The sequence below is a fragment of the Spea bombifrons genome, chromosome 5 (genome assembly GCF_027358695.1).
Source record: "Spea bombifrons isolate aSpeBom1 chromosome 5, aSpeBom1.2.pri, whole genome shotgun sequence".
NCBI lineage: Eukaryota > Metazoa > Chordata > Amphibia > Anura > Pelobatidae > Spea > Spea bombifrons.
In genome coordinates this window covers 47,886,064-47,911,364 of record NC_071091.1, presented here as the reverse complement: position 1 = coordinate 47,911,364, position 25,301 = coordinate 47,886,064, and the positions used below count along the sequence as shown (strand labels likewise).

General features: G+C 42.9%; 1 protein-coding gene and 1 long non-coding RNA gene across 4 annotated transcripts in view; one reads left to right on the top strand and one right to left on the bottom strand.

The window, feature by feature from the left end:
- The window catches only part of FYCO1 (FYVE and coiled-coil domain autophagy adaptor 1), a 150,328-nt gene extending 129,503 nt beyond the window's left edge, over positions 1–20,825 (bottom strand). For 2 of the 3 annotated variants that reach the window (XM_053467160.1, XM_053467163.1), the window contains exons 1-2: positions 20,763–20,825; positions 8,155–8,271 (exon numbers count right to left, since the gene is read on the bottom strand). In XM_053467160.1, coding sequence (XP_053323135.1) covers positions 8,155–8,209 — 55 coding nt within the window. In that variant the 5' untranslated portion in view covers positions 8,210–8,271; positions 20,763–20,825. Of the gene's footprint in view, positions 1–8,154; positions 8,272–18,394; positions 18,462–20,762 lie in introns of those variants that run through there. The other variant, XM_053467162.1, reaches the window with a different exon arrangement.
- LOC128497214 (uncharacterized) overlaps positions 1–25,301 on the top strand; it is a 202,553-nt gene that overhangs the window by 116,125 nt on the left and 61,127 nt on the right. The window lies entirely within an intron of this gene.

Below are 25,301 nucleotides of genomic sequence, written 5' to 3'. Positions count from 1 at the left end.
GAAGGATTTCCCCAAGCTTTTGGAGTGTTTCTGTGGGAATTGTTGCCCATTCATCGAGGACGCCCTTTTCTATTCTAGCATGAGTGTGCACAAAGCAGTGTCCATATAGGCATGGTTGGATGAGTTTGGCAAGGAAAAACATAACTGGCCTGCATAGAGTCCTGACCTCCAACCTGTGAAACACCTTTTGGGATGAACTGGAACAGAGATTGCATGCTAGGACTTCTTGTCTAACATCAGTGCCTGAGCCAACAGATGCTCTACTGGATGAATGTCGCAAAAAAATTTCATGCAAGTACTTACTTCCACATGAGTCTCTGCTACTTCCAAGTAAAGAGCCTGTGCAGTGGCAGTGTGCAATTAAATGAACTAAACACAGATGATGCAAATGATGTGATCCACACATTTCTGGAAAAACTGCAAAATGTAGCTTTGTTGCCAAGAATTTTTGTGGCTTCACTTATGGAGCATCCACCAAACTTGGGGGCTTTGAAATTAATCCGGTGAAGTTATCAGCTATTTTTCAGTGACACAAGCCTCTTGAACTCAAGCCTCTCCAATTGGTCCTATATTTCACCAATTAGAGAAGTTTATTAAATGTTTCTCCAAGATTGTTGCTCCACTCACTGCCGTGGCTACAAAGAATGCAGACTGTAAGCACTCGCCAGAAGAAGCAATTCGGGCCTCAAATGCTCAAACAGTCCTATTCATCTGCTCCATTATTGATATAAACATATGTCTTGATTGGCGTAGGACCAATGCTGTCTGTTTAAAATATATGTAATCTATAAATTCTGGTGTGTGCGCTAGCTCCATTTGTCAGGTACATAAATATCTTTATGTACCTGACAAATGGGTGTAAACTTTAAGCGTTTAGGGTCTTTCTTGTGTGTAGTTAGGAAATGTGTTTGAAATATTGATGCAATAAAAATCTATTAAATATATTTTTATACTGTAACCTTTTTATTTGTTTTGGAGCTAGCGCACAGACCAGAATTTATAGATTTTGTATATCTTCCTTTTTGGTATTTATGGAACACTACCAACTGGTAGTATTGCAGCAGTTCCTCTATTATTATTATTTTTTTCTCTTGACTCTCTTTGTTTACATTTTTATATTTTATTTTTTATTTGCTTGACTTACATTAAGGTGCAGACCAATACACTGTTAAAATATATTTAATGCCCACCAAACATGCCGCATCTGGGAATACAGTGGGGATCAAAATCGCTATTATATCTGGGGGTAAAGATAACTAAGTGCCTGATTCACCTATATAGCTTTAATTATAAACCTATGGTTCGGAAGATCGCAAGGGAATTGCAGGGTTGGAAACTATTGCCGCTCTCTTTTTCTGGGAGGATTGCTATTCTTAAAATGGTGACATTCCCCAAATTGCTATATCTCTTTCAGCCACTTTTTCTTAAACGAGCTGATGAGAAACTTCTCAATACATTATTTCGTTGTTTTATTTGGAATAACAAGAAGCCCAAAATTGTGACCTTTGGTTTGCAATGTGAAAAGTCACAATTAGGTCTTAAGCTCCCTGTCATTCGGGATTATAATGTTGCTGCCTTCAAAACCCAATTTTTCAAGATGGACAGGCATCCAACATTTTTTGAGTGTGGGTGACACAGGGGGTTCTCACTATTGCCCCCTTTCTGGACTATTCCTCCAGAACGCTTATGTCCTCTATAGATTAGGCAATTTTCTTCTAATCCGACGTCTATAAATCTAAAACCTGATACACACCATATCTCTCCATGACTATTTACCAAAAGGTTTACTATCGTGGATCATGCATTTTCCTGATGTCACGGGTGAAGATTTACTCCATAGCACATTGACCACCTGTAAACTGTTATCAGCTAGCTCCTATCTAGACATGCCAGTTAAGATACATATCAGGCCTACCGTATTTGCTCGATTATAAGACGACCCCGATTATAAGACGACCCCCCAAAATCTGAATATTAATTTAGGAAAAAAAGAAAAAGCCTGATTATAAGACGACCCCATAGGAAAAAAGTTTTACTAGTAAATAAATAATAATAATTCATGTAAACTGTTTGTTTTTAATTTCCTTTTATTTACCAACCTGCCCTCTAGTTATGCACATCTGCCCCCAGGCATGCCTTATACCCTCCTATATGCCACTCTGTCCCATGATATGCCTTTTAGCCCCCTATATGCCACTCTGGCATATAGGGGGTTAAAAGGCATATCATGGGACAGAGTGAATATAGGGGGACACTTACATACTCAGACACTAATATACCCACCCAGACACTTACCTACCCACCCAGACACTTACACTTCCCTACCCACCCAGACACTTACCTACCCACTGAGACACTTACTGAGACACTTACACTTACCTACCCACCCAGACACTTACACTTACCTACCCACCCAGACACTTACACTTACCTACCCACCCAGACACTTACCTACCCACTCAGGCACTTCACTCACCGCGATGCCTCAGCGCTTGCTGCAGTTCCCACGGGATTACAGCATGACGCTATGTGACCCCGCTAGGCCCCGCCTCCTCCAGAAAATTGAAGAGGTCTTCTTTGGGACAGCGCAGTACCGCCGGGTTCCGGTCCTGCTTCTGGAGGAATCTCCCCAACCGGCTCTGCTTCCCCACAGTGGGCGGGCTATCCCGGGAGCAGGAAGGTACGTGCTTATGCAATCTCGGCTGCTGCCGGCACTTTCGCCGGCGCTCGGTGATAGACGCCGGCAGCAGCTGAGGTTACCATACAGGAGGATCCAGGTCCCCTGCAGCGATGCGGGGGATCTGGATCTTAGTCTAATAGTCAGACCTCATTTGAGGTCTGATTAGAAGACGACCCCGATTACAAGACGAGGGGTATTTTTCAGAGCATTTGCTCTGAAAAAAACCTCGTCTTATAATCGAGCAAATACGGTATTTATCTCCCCATAGACAATTTTTATCGGTATAATACCAGTGGATGCTTGCCCGAAATGTGGTTTTGAAGGTGCTGATCTGTATCATAATTTTTGGGGTTGCCCGCTAATTAGTGACTTCTGGACTACTATTCAAACCTTTTTGAGGCAGTTATCAATTGACGCATATTGCATTGATCCAGCTGCGGCAATTCATGCCCGCGTTAGGATGGGGGGTCTAGGGATGTAACATTTATTTGAATAATTTTGGCAGTGGCTAGAAAATCTATTTTGCATCATTGGATACAGGCATCCTCACCGTCTCTATCCCTAGTTCATACCAAATTATTTTATTTGCTTCGAATGGACTGGTTGAATAAAAACAAAGGTACTAAACGTTTTTTTACAAAATGGGAAACCTTTTTTAAAATGTTGGATGAACCCCTTAAGACGCAAATTGTACATACTTTTCAGGATACCTCATGGTTCAGCGCACGATTACTTCGAGGTGCTACCCCTTGCGTCTGAGTTGTTAGTATGTTTGACTGGACAACAGACGACAGACATATATATATATGTATATTTTCTTTTTTCGTGGCCATGGGTTTAAACGGTTGTTGGGGGGTTGGGTGGGGGGGGGGATTTTGGGGATTTGCTTTTCTTTCATGTTATTCTGTCACTTGTCTCCCTTATCTGGGATTGCGTACTGTTCTTTAACGTCTATGAGACAGAAGATGTGACATTTTATTATGATGTTTTTTCTTTGTTCAAAAATTTTATAAAAAGAGTTTAAAAAATATATATATATAAAATGGCAGACTTCGTCCATGTGAATTCTTTTCCTAACAATTATCTCCTGTTGAGTCCAATTACGATATTGCCAACTGAGAACTCCTCATCGTTTTGTTTTTCCAAAAATTGTCTCATTTGTTAGAAGGAGCCAGAAATACGGTCACCATTCTAACAGATCTCAAAAACCTGTACCCCAGCAAGGCTAAAAGGTTGAACCCTAGACAAGCCTGATGGTCCCTATTCCTTTCTAGATTAGACTTCCTCTCCTATTGCCCCGAATCTGCAGCTGACACCAGAAGATTCTTTACTGACAACAATGATAGAACCAATTCTTAACCTATAGCTCCTTCAGCACGGATAATAGCCTCTGTAACTACTCATTTGTTTCTCCTTTATTTGACTGAATTTTGACTTTCCAGACAATTGCTCAAGTCCACAGAAGATGGCCTCCTGGTACTCTGTTTGTTCCCTCACATTCCAGTCTGGCAGGACTTCTACAGCCTCTGGTCACCCCTTGGACCCTTCTAGCGAAGGTTTTTTTTGTGGACCTTCCACCCTCTGAGGGTTATATCGTCATTTTAATCAAAATTGTTTTTTTTTTTGTTTTTTTAAATAGCTCATTTTATCCCTCCACTCAAACTCAGCTCCTGATTGTTTGTCTACATAGTATTCTTGTCTTCTGATCAAGGTGTCCAATTTACAGCTCTTTTTTAATACTTCTTTGCCTTTTTGTCTGAATAAAGCCTTCAAACTTATGGCACCACAAAGAGGACTAATCAGTCTTTATAACAGTTTCTGTGACTGGATCTAACTCCTTACATACAATTCCAAAATAATGCCCCAGCGGGGACAAGGGTAAGTTACAACTAAAAACAAACCAATCCCGTTCCCGGGATCAAAATTACCCTTATTATAACCCCACCCTAAAACATAACTTTTATTAATACGTTTGTTAAAAGGTATAAAACAAAAAAAAGATTTTAAAAAACACCAGTGTCACCAGTCCTACCATGAAAGGTATACGCCACTGTAACATGAGGGCATATGCCCACAGTTGTATAACACTAATAATATTAGATCATATATACTGTTGATGGCTGCAGTGCTAACAGCAGAAATAATTGAATTATGACCAGTGACACAGGCTTATTAAAAACTCAGACGAATAGCCCCCCTGACATGTTTCGCTCCTCAGTGCTTCATCAGAGGTCTGGGCTAATGCCTTCCAAAATGGAGACTGTTTGACCTTATATCTCCTTTGTAAATGACATCATGGATTAGGGGAGGGAACAATCATATCCAATAGTTACCGATATATTAGATGTGTTGCCAAACCCAGCCAATTGCTTTAAAGGTAACTAAGCATGACATCACCCACATAGTCCAATAGAATTCCATATACATGGTTCTCTCCAATTCCCAAAGGTGAGCAGTCAAAGAAATTGACTGACAGTTATTCTCACCAATCATTGATGTTCCTTTCCACTCAGAACCACTCCTATTACTAGATCTCCGACCCATTGTAATTCTTATTATTCACATTACACCCGGTTCACAGTGGCTTAATGGCTTATACTGTTGCCCTGCAGTACCGGGGTCCAGGGTTCAAATCCCACCAAGGACACAAAAATCCACCAATCCACATTGCTGGTACAGGGTGGCTGTACGTGATGTGCAGACCCCATACTACTGGCATCATCAATCACAAGGGGGGCAGCTAGCCAGGTTTCAGCATGTACTGGCTGACTTGGCATGATAGGAGTGTGATTGCCAACAGCAATCACAGTCCCATCATGCATAGGTTCCAGCACTTACACATCCACACACACACACTCATTCATATACTCATTCATTCACAGATTCATAAAACTACAGGCATAGATGATAGGTTGCATAACCCAAAGCCAGCCCTGGCGTCCACAATGCCCACATAGAACCTGACCAGCGCCCAGATTACACACATAGGATTTACCATCTTTGTCCCCAAACAGCTCAGCATGAGTCAACTTTGCCCCTAAACAGCCCGGCGTGTGCCATCTCTGTCCCATAAACACCCTCCCTTTGTCATCTTGGTCCCCAAGGCTCAAACATCCTGCTTGTGCCATCTTTGCCTTTCCACAAATCAATTATATATCTATCATACACACAAACACTTTTACAGTCACTCACTAATTCATACTTTCTTTCACATAATTTACTCACACAATCATTCATTCTCTCACTCATTCACACAAATTTACACATTCATTAATGCATTTTCACAAACTCATTATCTCCCTCATTCAGACAATTCATCCACACATTCATTCATTCTCTCACTCATTCACACAATGCATCCACACATTCATTTATTCTCTCACTCATTCTCACTGTTTATTCCAATATACTTACCACCCTCTCTCACTATCTACCTTTCCCCTTTTTCTACCCCTTCTCACTATCTACCCCACTCTCCCTTACTTCTCACTATCTATCCCCTCTCCCTCCCTTCCCACTATCTACCCCCTATCCCTCCCTTCTCATTAAATACCCCCTCCACCTCCCTTCTCACTATCTACCCCATCTCACTATCTATCCCTCCTCCCTCCCTTCACACCATCTACCCCCTCTCCCTCCCTTCTCACTATCTACCCCATCTCACTATCTACCCCCTCTCTCTCCCTTCTCACTATCTACCCCCTCTCTCTCCCTTCTCACTATCTACCCCTCCACACTATCTACCCCATCTCACTATCTACCACCTTTTCACTATCTACCACCTTCTTACTATCTAATCCCCCTCCCTTCACACTATCTACCCCCTCCACCTCCCTTCTCACTATCTACCCCATCTCACTATCTACCCCTCCTCCCCTTCACACTATCTACCCACCTCTATCTACCCCCTTGTTTCTCACTATGTATCCCCTCTCTCCCTCCTCACTATCTACCCCCTCCCTCCCTTCACACTATTTACCCCTTCTCACGATCTACCCCTCTCCCTCCCTTCCCACTATCTACCCCCTCCACCTCCCTTCACACTATTTACCCCTTCTCACGATCTACCCCCTCTCCCTCCCTTCCCACTATCTGCTCCCTCCACCTCCCTTCTCACTATCTACCCCTCCACACTAAATACCCCCTCCATCTCTCTTCTCACTATCTACCCCATCTCACTATCTACCCCTCCTCCCTCCCTTCACACCATCTACCCCCTCTCCCTCCCTTCTCACTATCTACCCCTTCTCACTATCTACCCCCCCTCTCTCTCTTCTCACTATCTACCCCTCGTCCCTCCCTTCACACTATCTACCCACCTCTATCTACCCCTTTTTTCTCTCACTATCCACCCCCTCTCCCTCCTTTCTCACTATCTACCCTATCTCACTATCCACCCCTCCTCCCTCCCTTCACACTATCTACCCACTTCTCACTGTCTACCCCTCCTCCCTCCCTTCACACTATTTACCCACCTGCTCTGCTGCTGCTTGACTGCTGAGCGCCGGAATATGACATCATGACATGCTGGCACCGCGACAGAGTTAGAGGCCCCGCGAAGGAGACTGAGGGGTGCCGATCAGTTGCTAGGCGCCCCTCTCTCCTCCGCATAAAAAAAGTGACAAGGCTGCCAGGGATCCGGGCAATCTGGGACATGTGATCACCCTAGCCTGTGGCACCCCCCTCATGAGCGGCACCGGGGCGGACCGCCCCCTCACTAGGAACACTACTGCAGTAAAGGCATTTAAGCAAGCATGGGATAGGCATAAGGCCAAGCTAGATATAGGATAAGGGCAGGTACTAAAGGAAGGTACTCAGAGGTTGGGCAGACTGGATGGACCTACTGGTTCTTATCTGTCATCACTTTCTATGTTTCTATGTTTAACAACCTGCTGTGCCTTCTCTGCCCCTGAAGCAGCCAGCCTGTGCCATTTCTGCCCCTTAACATTTACTTATTCACTCATTTATTCACACATTCAGTCTGTCGCACCCCTAACCTCTCTTGCAGATTTCACTGGTCCGGGGGCCAGCCAAGCATCACTGGGGCCACGCAGAAATCTGCTGTGGCACGCGCGCGCTGTGTGAAGAAACTCTTTCACTGTCCAGGGGGAGCAGGAACCTGGGAGGTAAAAGAGTTTTCTCGCATAGTGTACAGGTTCCACAGTGGTAAGCTGCGGCCCTGTGTTAGGCAGCCATCACAGCACCCCCCTGATGAGTGGCACCTGGGGCGAATCGCCCCCCTCTAGGTACGCTACTGGGCGTTGTGACACATATTAGCCTGTTTCTCCCTACGATGCATCATATTTTCAGCTGTCTGAAAGCAGTAATGTAAACATATAGCAAAACAAATGCCTACAGCAAAATTAAAACCAAAATGTTCTGAGGCCCCTTTAATCAGAAATACAAAGTTAAAAGAAAGCCTTTTCCCCCATCATTTACAAATAATTCAACACAGTACTGGTCAAACACTGTACCTTGTAAATCTTTTATAATACGCTGTAGCTGACTTTCACCCGTGATGCCAGCCATTGTGAAAATATTGTCAGCTATGTTTTTTCACTGCACTTGACAAATTCATTTCCAGAACACTCCTAAAATCAAGAAAAGTAACATATTAATACCAATGTGAATATTTTGTTTTCAAAAAAGGAATTGAAACACTGACTAAAAAGTTATACATAGATACAAAATTACTAGAAAATTCCCAGCTTTTGAAATTATGATGGTCACTAAAATGAGTCAGTGTTTTGAAGTGCCCCAAGCTGAATTTAACCTAGGGGCTTTTAGTACCTCAAGTCCCGCAGCAATTTTGCCTTTTTTTTTTTTTTTTTTTTTTTTATATATTTTCGGGCCCCTCTGAATCCTCACAAAAGTGATTGAAAATCCCCTCCAAGTTTTTCAATTCAGGTGTCTTGATTTCAGAAATACCTAATCTTTATAGAATTCCCATACTTTATCAGCACTTATAGGGAAAACACTATAAGGTGTACATTATTCATAGATTTTATACATTAGGTATGATGGGATTGCAACTCTAATTTTAAACAAATAAACCAAAAATACCCCCAAAAGTATATATTTCTGTAAAGCAGACAACCCAGACTATCTTATCAGGGGTATTTGGTCAATCTTCATACAGCTTTTTGGCAACCAATCACTGTCAAAAGTGGCCGCAAGAATTATTTCCTGTGCTTTTTTTCCACCAACACTTCTGTGTTGCTTAGATTTTTTTGCACAGGGTATGTGTTATGGCAGAGAAACCCGCCCAAAATTGTTTAGCTGTATCTCCCGATTACCCCACATCCTTAGTTTTTTTTTTCTTTCTAGAGGGCCATATCCTATAGTACCTATAGGATAGTATTTTTTATACTTATGGCTTAACGGGTTTGGGGGTTGTGAATGGGGGCAGGAGGGTTATACCTTTTAGATGTTGTGTTAGGACAATGGGATGTAAGGTTTTTTTTTTTTATTATATTGTTTTATAATTTTTGTTTTGTTTGTTTTAAAAAAAATTGCACTGTTACTAGAGGCCCTCTTAGGGACCTCTTGAACATGTTATTAATGCCAGTGATGTCACAATAACATCACTTGGCTCAATTTATTGTTTTTTTTATTATTATTAAGTGATTTTTTTGTTTTAAAAAAAAATCACTAACACTTTTATTTCCTTTTAATTTGTGTTTCAGCATGTCCTGCGATCCCCCTGCACCGATCACACTGTGATCTCTATGCAAGTCCCCATTGACTTGCATATAGATCAGTGTCTGTGATCAGTGCCTCAACAGAACGATCTGATATCCCAGCAGGGTCTAGACAGACTCCGATGACCTTAATTGTTAAAAAAACAAACAAAAAAAAACAAACAAACCAGAAAATAAACTGTTTGTTCTGCAATGCCTGTGTACAAGTTGGACAATTTGGCATTTGGTACTGAAGTATGCAGTTCACCCAAGCGTCTAATTTAGTTCTAATGCTGAAAAAAGGTAGTGTCAGTGTCATAATTACCGTATTTGCTCGATTATAAGACGAGGTTTTTTTCAGAGCAAATGCTCTGAAAAATACTCCTCATCTTATAATCAGAGTCGTCTTCTAATCAGACCTCAAATAGAGGTCTGACTATGAGACTAAGATCCAGATCCCCTGCAGCGCTGCAGGGGACCTGGATCCTCCTGTCTGATAACCTCAGCTGCTGCCGGCACTTCCACGGCGTCTTTCACCGAGCGCCGGCGAAAGTGCGGACAGCAGTGGAGGTTGCATATGTGTGTACCTTCTCAGTGCTGGGATAGCCCGTCCACTGCCGGGGAAGCAGAAGCGGTCGGAGAGATCAGAAGAAAGACCGGGACCCCGGTGGCACTGTGCCGTCCCAAAATCATCGGCGGATCCGGTAATTTTCTGGAGGAGGCGGGGCCTAGCGGGGTCACACAGCGTCATTGCGTGTGATCCCGTGAGAGCTGCAGTAAGCGCCTGCTGAGGCATCATAGTGAGTGAAGTCTCCTAGTTGCTTGAGTGTATATTAGGGTCTGGGTATCTAAGTGTCAGAGTGGGTATGTAAGTGGGCATATTAGTGTCTGGGTGTGTAAGTGTCCCCCTATATGCCACTCTGCCCCATGTTATGCCTTTTAACCCCCTATATGCCACTCTGTCCCATGATATGCCTTTAAACCCCCTATATGCCAGAGTGGCATATAGGGGTATAAGGCATTTCTGGAGGCAGAGTGGCATATAGGAGGTTAAAAGGCATAACATGGGGCAGAGTGGCATACAGGAGGGTAAAAGGCATATCAGGGAGGCAAAGTGGCACATAGGGGGTATAAGGCATTTCTGGGGGCAGAGTGGCAAATAAAAGGAAATAAAAACAAACAAAAAGTTTACATGAATTAAGCTTTTTTCCTATAGGGTCGTCTTATAAATCAGGCTTTTTCTTTTTATTAATATTCAGATTTTGGGGGGTCGTCTTATAATCGAGCAGATACGGTATTTTACAATAATCAATAAACCAGGAGTTTGCTGGTGAGTTGAACATTCTAACCTCGGTGTCAGGACTTGGGTGATCAAGTCGGGTAGGAGCCCATGTGCAGGGGATACTTGGGGTTAGGTCTGTAACCCACGATGCATTATTATACAAAGACACCACAAGCAGAAATCTAGGTAATGCAATGTATTGTATGTGTACGACAGGACAAGCAAATAAGGGTAATACAGTCTGTAAGCAAGAAACAGGACGTATGGCAGGATAAATAAATACCGGCAATAAGTCTTTTGGCAGGGTGCCCGCTTGGAAGGGCACGAAAGGCAGAGCGCCCGCTTGGAAGGGCACGAAAGGCAGAGGGCCCGATTGGAAGGGCACGAAAGGCAGAGCGCCCGATTGGAAGGGCACGAAAGGCAGAGCGCCCGATTGGAAGGGCACGAAAGGCAGAGCGCCAGATTGGAAGGGCACGAAAGGCGGAGCGCCAGATTGGAAGGGCACGAAAGGCGGAGCGCCAGATAGGAAGGGCACGAAAGGCAGAGCGCCAGATTAGAAGGGCACGAAAGGCAGAGAGCCCGCTTGGAAGGGCACGAAAGGCAGAGCGCCAGATTGGAAGGGCACGAAAGGCGGAGCGCCAGATTGGAAGGGCACGAAAGGCGGAGCGCCAGATAGGAAGGGCACGAAAGGCAGAGCGCCAGATTAGAAGGGCACGAAAGGCAGAGAGCCCGCTTGGAAGGGCACGAAGCAGGTAACCAGGAACGGTACAGGTGCAAAGCCAAAGCAGAAAGGTCCACAGACTTCAATACAAAGGCCCTGGCTAAAGGGCAGGGCAGGTTCACAAAGGCAGGGTAATCCAGGTAACAAGGCCCAGCTGGATGTATTGACTAGTGCTCAACCCAGGTAACAAGGCACACCTGATCCTAGTAATTGAGTTCTGAGTGCTCCAGAGGGTGGAGGGTGGCCACTAGTGGTAGCAGATTTAAATGCCACAGGTATATAAAAAAGCCATGGTTCAGGCAGCGAAAAAGTGGTTCCTGACACTCGGCAGGTTTTTTTTTTTCTTTTGCCCATTAACATGAACATTTACCTGATCAGTTTACATACTTTGCATTTAACTGGTGACTTGATAATCCTCCAATGTATTTCAATTAGCACTGCAACTAACGATTATTTTAATAATCGATTAGTTGGCCGATTATTTTTTCGATTAATCGGATAAAAAAATGCAATTTCTTTAAATTTAAAATAATGTAATAAAAAACGTACAATTTACACTTTCATCTCTTTATTGCAATGGCCTCTCTCTATTCACCTTCTTATTTTACTGACATAATAATAAAAGCTACAAGAACCCAAACACGGTGTTTCTCAAACTAGGTTTTAATACAAAGTTATTAGTAAATATTAATTCATATGTTAACTATTTTTCATATTTAATAAAAACTATGAGAAAAAAAGCCTTGTTTAATTTTTTTTTATTTACCAAACTGCCCCCAGTTATGCACATCAGACCCCCAGCTTGCCACTCTGCCCCCATATATGCCTTATACCTCTTATATGCCAGATTCCACTGTGCCCTCTGATATGCCACTGTGCCCCTGATATGCCTTATACTCCTTATATGCCAGTGATATGCAACTGAGCCCCCTGATATACCTTTTACCCCCAGATGTTTTATGACCCCCTGATATGCCTAATATCGATATGCCTTATACCCCCTATATGCCCTGAAATTCATAATACCCCCCATACACCACTATAACTCACCCATTCACCACTCTGGCTCCTCCCCCTCCCATTCACCACTCTGGCTCCTCCCCCCCATACTCCACTCTGCCTCCTCCCCCTCCCATACACCACTCTGGCTCCTCCCCCTCCCATACTCCACTCTGCCTCCTCCCCCTCCCATACACCACTCTGGCTCCTCCCCCTCCCATACTCCACTCTGCCCCCCCTCCCATGCTCCACTCTGCCTCCTCCCCCTCCCATACATCACTTTGGCTCCTCCCCCTCCCATACATCACTTTGGCTCCTCCCCCTCCCATACACCTCTTTGTCTCCTCCCCCCTCCCATACTTCACTCTGCCTCCTCCCATACTCCACTCTGCCTCCTCCCCCCTCCCATACACCACTCTGGCTCCTCCCCTCTCCCATACAACTCTGGCCCCTCCCCCTCCCATACTCCACTCTGGCTCCTCCCCCTCCCATACTCCAAACAAAGAAATAAAGTGCTGCGCAAAATTTACAAACGACACCACAATATGTGCGGAAATTAAATAATACTTAAATTCATTAAAATGGATTCTTCAATAGGTTCCTCTGTTGAGAAGCCCATAGAGCCCCTTCTGGGGAATGGAGTTTCTTCTTTGTACCGGTGTACCAGAAAAGACCGGAGGAGAAAGAGTTAAAAAAGTAGTAGCTTTAATATTGTCAGGAACCACTTTTTGCTGCCTGAACCATGGCTTTTTCATACCTGTGCCATTTACATCTGCTACCACTAGTGGCCACCCTCCGTCCTCTGGAGCACTCAGAACTCAGGTGTGCCTTGTTACCTGGGTTGAGCCCTAGTGAATACATCCAGCTGGGCCTTGTTACCTGGATTGCCCTGCCTTTATGAACCTGCCCTGCCCTTCACTCAGGGCCTTTGTATTGAAGTCTATGGACCTTCCTGCTGTGGCTCTGCACCTGTACTGTTCCTGGTTCCCTGCTTTTGTGTCCTTCCAAGTGGACTCCCTGCTATTGTGTCCTTCCAAGTGGACTCCCTGCTATTGTGTGCTTCCAAGCGGGCTGTGTGCCTTTCGTACCCTTCCAAGCGGGCTGTGTGCCTTTCGTACCCTTCCAAGCGGGCTCCCTGCCAAAAGACTTATTCCAAGTGGACTCCCTGCTATTGTGTCCTTCCAAGTGGACTCCCTGCTATTGTGTCCTTCCAAGTGGACTCCCTGCTATTGTGTCCTTCCAAGTGGACTCCCTGCTATTGTGTCCTTCCAAGTGGACTCCCTGCTATTGTGTCCTTCCAAGAGGACTCCCTGCTATTGTGTCCTTCCAAGCGGGCTGTGTGCCTTTCGTGTCCTTCCAAGTGGACTCCCTGCTATTGTGTCCTTCCAAGTGGACTCCCTGCTATTGTGTCCTTCCAAGCGGGCTGTGTGCCTTTCGTACCCTTCCAAGCGGGCTGTGTGCCTTTCGTGCCCTTCCAAGTGGGCTCCCTGCCAAAAGACTTATTACCGGTATTTATTTTGCCATACGTCCGGTTTCTTGCTTTGACTGTATTACCATTATTTTCTGGTCCTGTTATATACATAAAACACACTGCATTACCTGGATTTCTACTTGTGGTGTCTTTGTTTGCATAATCATGCACCGTGGGTTACATACTGAACCCCAAGTATCCCCTGCGCATGGGCTCCTACCCGACCTGATCACCCGAGTCCTGACAAATATAAATAAAAAAATATAGTATCTTACATATAAGAACACTTTAACGCTCCCGTGGGAAGGACCGGAATAATGCTGTGTAGCAGGAACAGTTTAGTTCTCTCAGGATTCCTCTGTGTCCACTTCCTCAATGGGCGTATTCAGCACAATGCGTTTCACCAATCGGCTTCCTCAGGTGCAACGCGTTGTGCTGAATACGCCCATTGAGGAAGTGGACACAGAGGCTCCGTTACTGACAGTAACGGAGGCTGTTTGTGCGATGCAGACCCCCACCAGCTGACAGAGAGGATGATTCTCTGTCAGCCTGTGAGTGTCTGCATCGCACAGACAGCCTCCGTTACTCACCTTCACTTACACTGTGGCTTCTATGAAGCTGCAGTGAAAATCCTTGTCAGTAACGGAGCCGGGAGAGAGGCAGAGTGACGTATGGGAGGGGGAGGAGTCAGAGGGGTGTATGGGAGGGGGGAGAGAGACGGAAGTGAGAGACCGGCCGACAGTAAGGGGAATCCAGGTCTCCTGCAGCGTTGCGGGGGATCTGGATTCCGGTGTTATAATCCGATCTCTGTTTGAGATCGGATTATTATAAGGAGAGGAGTTTTTCAGCGCATTTGCGCTGAAAAAAAACTCTTTTTATAATCGATAAAAATCGATTTGATTAATCGATGATGAAATTCGTTGCCAACGATTTTCATAATCGATTATTTTCGATTTTATCGATTAGTTGTTTCAGCCCTAATTTCAATAACATAATTATGTCATTAGTTTTTGTAGCCAATAGAGAGCTAACATGTAGATGCTTGTAGTATGTGGTCTGTAATCATGATATGTATTTAGTTACAGTTTAGAGAATGCTATTTCCCAAAATATTTTTTTTAATGAAAAAGAATATAACATATTATACACATATTAATATATCCACATATATTTACACATATACATAGAGTATATAGGCAGGTGTGAAAAGATAAGACAGGTATTGGTGGTGCAACCCACCAACAGTGAGCGGAGCGACAGAAGTCAATATAAACGTAACTCACCCCACTGGGTTATGTAGAATAAATTACATGAAAAAATGACAAGAAAAAAAAAAAAAAAAGTGCACTCTTTATGATAAAATATTGCACATTTTTTTTTAAAAAAAATTATAAAAAAAACTCACATTCTGATGAGTCAGACAAAGACTGACTCAAATCATCAACGCCTGGTGTGATTAGGGATCACACACCCAACTGTATTTGAATGGAGATATCTACAAATGGATAAAATCACATAGAGCAGTATTGCAACACATCCAAAATGGACCAGAAAAAGGTAGCTACAGTTAGCCTCTCACCTTGCCTGTAACCTGGCTCCAGGGATAAAGAACACTGTAGTGATTTAGGGCAGTACTCCCCCTTTAAGGTGATGGACAGCAGAGTGGATCCAGCAGAGTGTATGGAGTATATGTATATAAATATAATATAAAAAGTGATGTAAAATGTAGAGCAAACCGACTTGAGGAAGCCCACGTATCAGGGGATTCACAGAGACACTTAAATAGAGTATATTTTATGACAGTGTTGTAATTTATGTAATAAAGCATTTATTCTACAATTTACATCACCTTTGCCAAGTACAGTGATACCACCCATGCATGGGTTTGTCTGGTGTTTGGGGGTTAAAAGGCCACATTTGGGAAGTGCCCCCCCATTTTGGTCAGTCTGTGCCTATGCCCTATCTTTCAGGACGGCCACTATCTCAAACGTGCAGTTCATGCAAGACTTTGCATTACCTGGAGGCATTTTTTGCCATGACGGATGGGCAGCTCTACCGTCTGCAAGAATTTGGGGCCTCATAGACAACTATTACAAAAGACTGCACGCTGTCATTGATGCTATAAGGGGCAATACAAAAAATAAGGGTATGAAGACTTTTGAACAGGGGTCATTTCATTTTTTCTTTGTTGCCATGCTTTGTTTTATGATTATGTAATTCTGTTATAACCTAAAGTTGAATATGAATCCCATAAGAAATAAAAGAAATGTGTTTTGCCTACTCATGTTTTCTTTAAAAATGGTACATATATAACTTATTCTCCAATGGTACGCAAACCTTTGAGCACAACTGTAGAATTCAGTTGGAATTTAGATATTTGGTCATCCTGTCCCCATGTCAGGAGGCCAATAGAATTTACCTCATTAAACATATACCGGTATTTTTTAATAACTTGACACCCCTGGGTATTTTAAATGCTAGTATTTTAACTGTTTCCATGCCAGGATTTTTGCAAACAAACTTTTACTTATTTAATTTTTTTAGATTTTTGGACTTTTGTTTTTACATTTTGTTGCAAATGGATGGTGCCCCTGATGGTGACACAACTGTGGAATTATTGTTACATGTTACCATATCCTTTTAACTATTTATTTTTTTATATTTTACTATTCACATTATTATTATTAAACTGGACTCCACTGATTTGCATGTTTGCATGGTCTGGAGAGTTTATTTCATAGTTGATAGGTAACATCGCTTGCTATGGTGCTTGTGGTCACTCTCTGGGGTGGGTTTCGGTGTTGTGGAATGTCTCGATATGGAGGCATTCCAGCAGCACCATTTGAGCTTAGGAAGAGTGTCTCTTAAGCTCTAAGAAAGCAGACTTTGCTGCCATCGAGGAATTACAGCAATATCGTTTGAGTGAAGAAAGCCACCTTTGATTGCTTTCCAAGCTCATTCAATGTCATGAAGTGCCAGGCATTTAACTGATCTTTTTTGTGATGTGCCTGGCATTTATTGTTAAGGTGCTAAAAATACACACAATCCCTCTCACAACTCTCCATCTCCCATTCTCCCCCTTACAGCTTATCCTCTTATGTCTTTTCAGCTCTCTCAATTGCAGCTCTCCTTCTTCTCCCTCCTCTCTTGATACAAAGAAAACTAACAGAAACAGGACTGGCATTTTCCAAGTCATTATCATTTACATATAAAGCCCCAACATATTGTGCAGCAATGTAATGGATTTGGCAAATTAATATACAGTCATACAATACACAAAATATTGTAAGGATCCTTATCACAAGAGCTTAACAATATAAAAGGACCAAGAGTTCCTTCATTGTCTTAGTTCACATGATGTCCCACTGTGATTGATAAGTTGCTAACTGCACATACCTACACACAAGCAGTACACACATATATATACACATAATCACACTCTCTCACAGCATTCCTTTTCTCAATTTTCGACTGTCGCAGCTTCCCTTCTCTCCACATCACATCTTTTTTTCACTTTTCTCTCCTTCTTATCTCCCATCTTTGTCTGTGGCATTACTATGTTTCTTCTGCGTGGTCCCGTAACATGTGTTGCATGACTTCACTGGGTGCCTTGGTAACCCCCTGGTGACAGCAACCATAGTTGCTAACTGTCCCGTTTTCCTGGAATAACCAGACCCCACAAGAGCCCATCCTATTAGGCTGTCACCTGGGGGCCTTAAACAGGGGGGCACTCGCTATCAGAGAAGCAGTGGATTTTTTAGAGATCGCAAATCTCGTTCTAACCAACCTAAAATTAAATACAAGGCCATAGCACATATGACTTCATAACTAGGCACTCAACACTGAATCCAGGCACACCCTAAGGGAGCAATGAATTAGAGGCTTCAAGAAACAGACCTCTTCCTACCACCACAGCATTGAAGATGACAAAAGGAGAGAAAGAAAGGTAAGAGATGGGTAGAAAAAAAGGAACTAGATATATAGAGGAGAGAAACAGTATGTTTATGTGCAAGGGAAATGGTGAATGTGTATGTATGTGTGTACACTACTAGCCGAGTGTCTGTGGGGTGTCACTGTCCAGTCTTATCCAGCCGTGTTTTTGGGGTTTGCTAGTGTACAGTGTTAAACTGTGTTGGGTGTTAGAGTACAGTGTTAGGGTGTGCATGTAGGGGGTGTGCAGGGTGTTGTTTTAGTGTCATTGTATGGTATTAGAGTGTGCGAGTGTGCATGAGTGTTTGCATATAGTTTGAGCGTATGAGCCTGGGAGGTGGTGTGCAGAGTGACATGCAGGAAGCAGAGCACTAAGCAATGAAGAATGTGTACAGAGCAGTAACATAACCCCTATCACTATATACTAAGCCAAACATTGATATGGTGTAGGCCTACCACTTCAGTGTCTGTCTTACTATATAGTAGGGATGCACCGAAATGAACATTCTGGACTGAAACCAAGCAAATTCAGCATTCATTTGGCCGAAACTGAAAATGTCCCACTCACGCAAGGTGTGTCCAATCCCGCCCGCTCCCGCCACATATGTGGTCAAGCACGCCCACCCCCTTACCTGATTTGCAGCTTTCCTGCGCAGTCCCGGAAGGCTGCCTTCGCTTTGCTTCCTCAAAGCGTCTCTTCTCTTGTTCCGCCCAGGAACACAGCAGAGTCACAGGAAGTGACGCCACATGATGTGACTCCGCTGGGTTCCTGGGCGGAACAAGAGAAGAGACGCTGTGAGGGAGCAGCACGAAGGCAGCCTTGCGGTACATAATGTGATCCTCCTAGGTGCCTCTTGGCATCTGTTTCATTGCGCCCTTCCAAGAAAGCATAGGGTGTCAGATTCACAAAGGTAGCCCTTGCAAGTTTTTACACCCTTGTTCTGCAAAACCGTGGGTGCCAGGAAATGTTTTCTAGTTGCCATGGCGACCTGTCAACTGTGGTTTGCTGAATTCTGCTTTGTGGTATTCACCTATATGGACACACATTTATTAGCACTATACTGTGTCACAGCAGGACACAAAAATCAATCATTTGCTGACACAAAACATAAAAATGAGCATCAATAATAAAAACATAGAACGGCTCCAGGGGTGCTCAAAAGGTGGTATTGGTGCAAAAATGTGTGGGGTGGTCAGGGCAAGGGTTTATGACAAATGGATAAGGGCTAATGTGCCAAGACAGTGAGTGCTAGGGATTAGTCCTTCTCCCCAAGACCGTAAATGACAGTCTTGGGGAGAGGATTGAGAGAGGAGAAAAAAAAGGACTTAGATCGATATGAGCATACCTAAGGCAAACTATATATGGACACAGTGTACGTTACTCCTTTCCATGACTATAATTTTCATTTAGAATATAAAATAGTAACACCTTTTCTCCCTCATATCATTAGTCAAAGAGGTAAAACCACAAGAAATGCACAAAACGGACAGGTGATACGACTAAAGATCTTTCTATTGCACCTTCATACTGATGTTTAACTGCAAAAAAAACAGGATAGGTTTATATGTTATATGTTTATCTTACTGCTTTCTAAAAAGTGGTAAGATAAAAAAAAAATCGACTGTTGCTAAATTTTATGTGGGAGTAGATTTTGATGACATCACAACACAATTCTATGTGGGGTATCTAAATGTCTGCTTTTAGAAAATAGGATCTAAAGTACCAAGAATTTTTTTTAAATAATGCAAAAAAAACCCATAAAAATTATATATAAAAGGTAAAATGAAATGCAAGATTTTCAAAATAATTAAATAAAATATTATACAACTGCGCATATTGGCCAAAATCATAACACTGTGACTATTAAGGTACGCCTTGATGTTGCCAAAAATAAATTAAATTTTCTTTCCATCGGTGGCACCTAACGCGTGGAAATTTGTTTAACCCAATTTGCACAAATATATTTTTTACAAAAAACCTTTGTAGTTTGTTGAATGTTAGTGCTGTTAAACATTACACTATGAGTAACTATCATAAGCCCTGCCTGTTTCGTTATATATACCGTATATATATTATATAGATATTACATTCTGTATAAAATTTGCGTGAGCAAACACAAAAAAGGGAAACTGTGTTAAAGGAAAAAAACAAAACAAACATACATACATACAAAAATCACACATTTAAGGTTTGAAAATTCCTTGTCATTACCTTAATTGTATACAAATGATCACAAGCAAACTGTAAATAGGTACTTGTATACAAAAACAAAGTGTAATATTTATGCAATCTTTATAGGTGTACTAAACAAGGAACAGATGGTCTAAGAATAAACACGGTAAAAGTATCTAAATACAACTCTGGTCATAGAGGGGTTAAGCCGATTTACACATTTAGAAAAGAGCTAAAGTTGCCAGAGAGTGACACGAAGGGCGTAAACCAAGGCAAGTTTCGAATGCCAAATAAAAAAAATGTGTTCACTCTCAACAGTTCTGTTTTCTTTTATAATAATACTATATAGCCACAGAAACAACACAAACGTAAACACGTATGGTTTTCGGTTTTGAAAGTCAAATGTTAGACGTTCCTTAAACTCCGATAATAATTTGGCTTCCCATTAACTCAAACCCTTTCCAAATTAAACAGTATTACGTGCGGCTTGAAAAATAGCATCAGGTGACAAAAGGGGGAATCACAGAGTAAGTGCTAAACAGCGAAACGAGAAGCGCTTCCTGAACGTGAATAATAAAAAAAAAAAAAGCGGAAATGTCTCACAGATCTACAGAAGCGTACAAAGTTTCGACACTCCGGAGCTCTGATTAGGATTAATTCTCCATTATTATTCTCCATTTATTTACAAAAGTAAAAATGAGTAATTTCTAGCCTTTCAGTATGCCATTAGGGTTATAAATGTATTGTAGATAGACATCACGGAAGCTACTGCTGTGAACTATTTGTATTTTTCCATCGTTATCAAGTGCAAAAAAAAAGTACTTTACCTATCCCGACTGCAGCCATTTAAATGATTGACATTCTATAAACTACAACTCCCATGAATACCAAGCTGTACTACAAATCCCAGAGTCACTTTAGATCTGCTGAGGCAGCTGTTCTTTGAAAAGTAGCACGTAATTGCATGTTTTTGCAAAATAGTACACTGTAAGGAGATTTCAACTGATCTTTGAGGCGAGGGCAATAGTTAAGGCATTGTTTCCAGTTTGTATACATGTGTGTTTTCATGTTATTATTTCGGGAACAGGAACTGTCTGGACGGTTTCTGTGAAGTAGTGTAAAATGTAATCAATCATTTTTTTAACACTCCAATAAGAGCAATTTTGTCACGTCTGTTCTGTTTTCTCACATAAACACTTTATGTTTTTTCCTCTTCCTCTTTCCTCACATAAACACTTTACAAATATCAATTTAAATAAGTATATTAATTTAAGGTTTTTATTGAGGCTCTTGTGGACTACAGCCACTATGACCCTTAGAGAGACACGCCAGCTTTCATATGAACTCTAACCCCTGTGCAACTGATGACGTACCAGGAACATCATAAAATAATAGCATAACTAAGAAACGCTAGAAAACGGTTTCCACTGATGTCATCAGGGGAATCCTCTGATTCCAAAAAATGTAAAAAAAAAAGACCCCCCCAACATATATAAATAATTTTATGAACAAGTCCTAAAATTAGCGCTTTATCTTAAAACAATTCTCGCATGGAAAGAGCTAAAATACTGGCGTGTTAAAAGTGTCTACTTTTAAACAAAAATGTATGATTTGATGGAGTAAATTGCATTGGCCAGATTCAACAATGTCCCAATTAACACTGGGGGAAGGATGACCATATGTCTAATTTCCAATTTGAAAAATGCACATGTCCCAAATGTGGCCTTTTAGCCCCCAAACAACCTGACAAAACCCATGCATGTGGGGTATCACTGTACTCAGGAGATGTTGCTCAACACATATTTGGGGTGTTGTGTGAAAGTGAAGTATACCAGGAGCTGTACATTCATACCTAAAGTACATGTGTGGGAAAAACACACACAAAAACACTACTGACAAAGGCTGGTGGTAAAATGTGTGCATACAATGAGTTAAAATACCAGCATTTGAAATACCCTGGGGTGTCTTGTTTTCAAAACTATATGGTTTTATAGGGCACATTGAACAATGTGCATGCCTAAAATGTATAGGTGGAATCACTGTACTCGGGGGATGTTGCTTAACACATATTGGGGTGTTTTTGACAGTGGCATATACTAGGAGCTATACATTCATACATAAAGTTAAATGTGTGCAAAAAATGACTGCTACAAAGTTTGAGAAAGACTTGTGGTAGAATTAGTGCATGTAAAGAGTTAAAATACTAACTTTTGAAAACCCAGGGGTGTCTAGTCTTCAAAAATATATGGTTTGCTGATTTATATTGTATTAACCAGCTTTAAAGATACCCGAAAAAGCACATGGGGGGAAGAATTACCAGATTCGGAAAAAAATGGTTTCGAGATAGCAAAACGCTACTTGTACTTATTGCCCCATAACGTGCAGAAAAAAGCAAAAAAAAACAAAACATAAAAACATTGGGTATTTCTAAACTTGGGACACATAGTAGAATCTATTTAGCAGGTTTTTTTTAATTAGTTTTTGCAGATGAGTAAAATATATATATTTTTTTTTAAAAGTGAGAAAAAGTAATTTTTTTTTAACAAAAAATCACCATATTTTATAATTTTTTTTATAATAAATTAGATGATATGATAAAAATGATGGTATCTAAAGAAAGCCCTGTTTGTCCTGAAAAAACAATATATAATGTGTGTGGGTGCACAAAATGAGAAAGAAGAAAATTATAGCTAAACAGCAACACTGAAAAATGTTAAAAAGAGCCTTTGTCCCAAAATGTACTACGAATAAGAAACGGTCATTTCGTGTATCTTTGAAGCCGGCCAATGCAATTTACCCCATCAAACCATATATTTTTAAAAACTAGACACCCCAGGGTATTTCAAATGCTTTGTAACCCTTTACATGCACTAATTCTACCATCAGCCTTTGCCAAACTTTATGGTAGTAATTTCTTTTTAAAACATTTTTCTTTTTTTTTTTTTGTAAATATGATTTTTATTAGTTTTCAAGGAACAACAGAAGGACAGGGAAAAAGGGAAAGGGCAAAAAGGGAAATAGGGAGGAGGAGTACAGGTGGATAGGACGGACGGGAGGAGGGCACAGGGATACAAAACTGGGCAGAAATACCCGACGCAGCGGGCAAAGGCAATACAGAATCAATCGCAACACCGGCATCTGGACAGCCATGTAGACATAGCAGACCCCACAGAGTGGGAATAACCAACAGTCTTATCAGACATGAGGAAACAAGAAATGGCGGCAAAGGCATCACAGAATCAAAGGTAACACCGCCACCTGGGCAGCCATGTAAACACAATGAGCCTCACAGAGTGAGAATAACAATCAGGCGTAGCAGAACGCAAACAAACAAGAGATGGCGGCGTCCAAATAAGCAAAGGCGGTGTGATAAGGCATACTACCCAGGACAAGTAGAACCCCCACCACCTACCCGGGGAAAAAAAAAAAAAAAGGAATCAAGGTAAGGAACCAGAGGGAACAGCAGGGAGGAAAAGAAGGAGACAAACACACAGACAAGACACCAGGAAGAGAGAGAGAGCGAGAGAGAGCGAGAGAGAGAGAGAGAGAGAAAGAGGGGAAGAAGAAGAAGAAAAAAAAAAAGAAAAAAAAAAAAAAAAAAAAGGGGAGACGGAGGTCCCACCCGGCACCCAGCAGCTCACAACACAAAGTAGCAGTATCATTGCAGCAGGAGAGATTTAGTAAGAGGGTCCGCCAAAAACGAGAGCCAGTGAAACCATGTCCGGAGATATTGCGCATGACGGTCCTCGGATTGCAGCACCAGCTCCTCAAAGACCCTAATGGACTCTACCCGTTCGATCCATTCGCGAAAGGAGGGCGGAGAAGTGTCCTTCCAATGGAGCGGGATAAGCGACCGTGCAGCAGATAGTAAATGACGAGTCACCGACTTTTTGAAGCCAGCAACGGACTGAGAGGTATGACTGAGCAAGTAAAAACTAGGCAGGAACGGTGGAGGGTCGTCTGAGAGGCGTTGAACTGTCCCATGGACACTCGACCAGAACGGAGCAATCCCAGGACAGTCCCACCAGATATGGAGTAGGGTACCAGGAGCAACACCACAGCGCCAGCACTTGTCGGAGGAGTCGGGAAAAGCTCTATGGAGCGCCACAGGCGTCATGTACCAGTGAGTAAGGAGCTTGTAGGAAGTCTCCTGCGCCTTCGTTTGTCTGGAGCACTTGTGGGTCAGAAGAAAGATCTTGTCCCAATCAGACTGGTCCAGCGTAATGTGTAACATCTGTTCCCAGAGACTTTGAAAACGTAACGGCTCGGCCCTCGGGTGCTGAAGCATGAGTTGGTAAAGTAGGGAAACACCATGCGCCGGGAGTTCAGATCTGGTGCACAGCGATTCAAAACGAGTAGGAGCCCTAGTGGGCGTGCCGGATCCCATGAGGGACGAGAAATAACTGGAGAGCTGACGGTATTGAAAGCGTTCCATGAGGGAAGGCCCCGATTCGCCGCAAATGTTGGTCAGGGCGCGCAGACGATGTCCAGCAAGAAACTTAGAAAGCGGGACGTAATCCGACAAGGCCGTCCGCAAGAAAGGACCTGGGTCCTGTCCCGGGGGAAAATCAGGGTTGTTCCGCAATGGCAGCAGTGGGGATGGGTAGGACGTCAGACTCAATTTAACATGGAGAGAGTGCAGGACTCGTAGCGACGCGGATATCAAGGGGTGAGCCCGAGCAAGGTCCCGGGAGTGATGCCGCTGCAGCCACGGGAGGTGACCAACAGGGATGCCCAGGAGCGAGGACTCCATATCTATCCACAATTTGTGCAAGGGACCATGCGCCCATTCGAGGACCCGCAAAAGATGGCAGGCGTGATAGTAAGTACGAGGACACGGCACACCCATCCCCCCACAGGACCTGGGGAGGACTAACGTAGCGAATCGAGTCCTGGGCCTCCTGTTAGCCCACACAAAGCGAAGGAACATGGTCTTGAGAGAAGCAAAAAAGGACGGGGGCAGCTGAATGGGAATCGTCTGAAGCAGGTAAAGAATCCTAGGCATCACATTCATCTTCAGGGCACCAATCCGCCCAAACCAGGACAAATACTGCGGGGACCAGCGGGACAAATCTCGTTGCAGGGCAGCCAAAAGTGGAGGAAAGTTGCAGGCATACATACGAGACAAGTCACTTGTGAGCCAGATGCCCAGATACTTCAGTTGGCCGGCAGCCCACTTGAAGGGAAAAGTAGACATCAACCAGCTGACCTCAGACTGCGGCATAGAAACATTGAGTATCTCCGACTTGGTAGAATTAATTTTAAAGTTCGAGAGCTCCCCATAAAGCCGAAACTCCCTAATTATGTTAGGAAGAGAAACCCTCGGAGCAGTCACGGCAAAAAGCAAGTCGTCCGCATAACCAAGC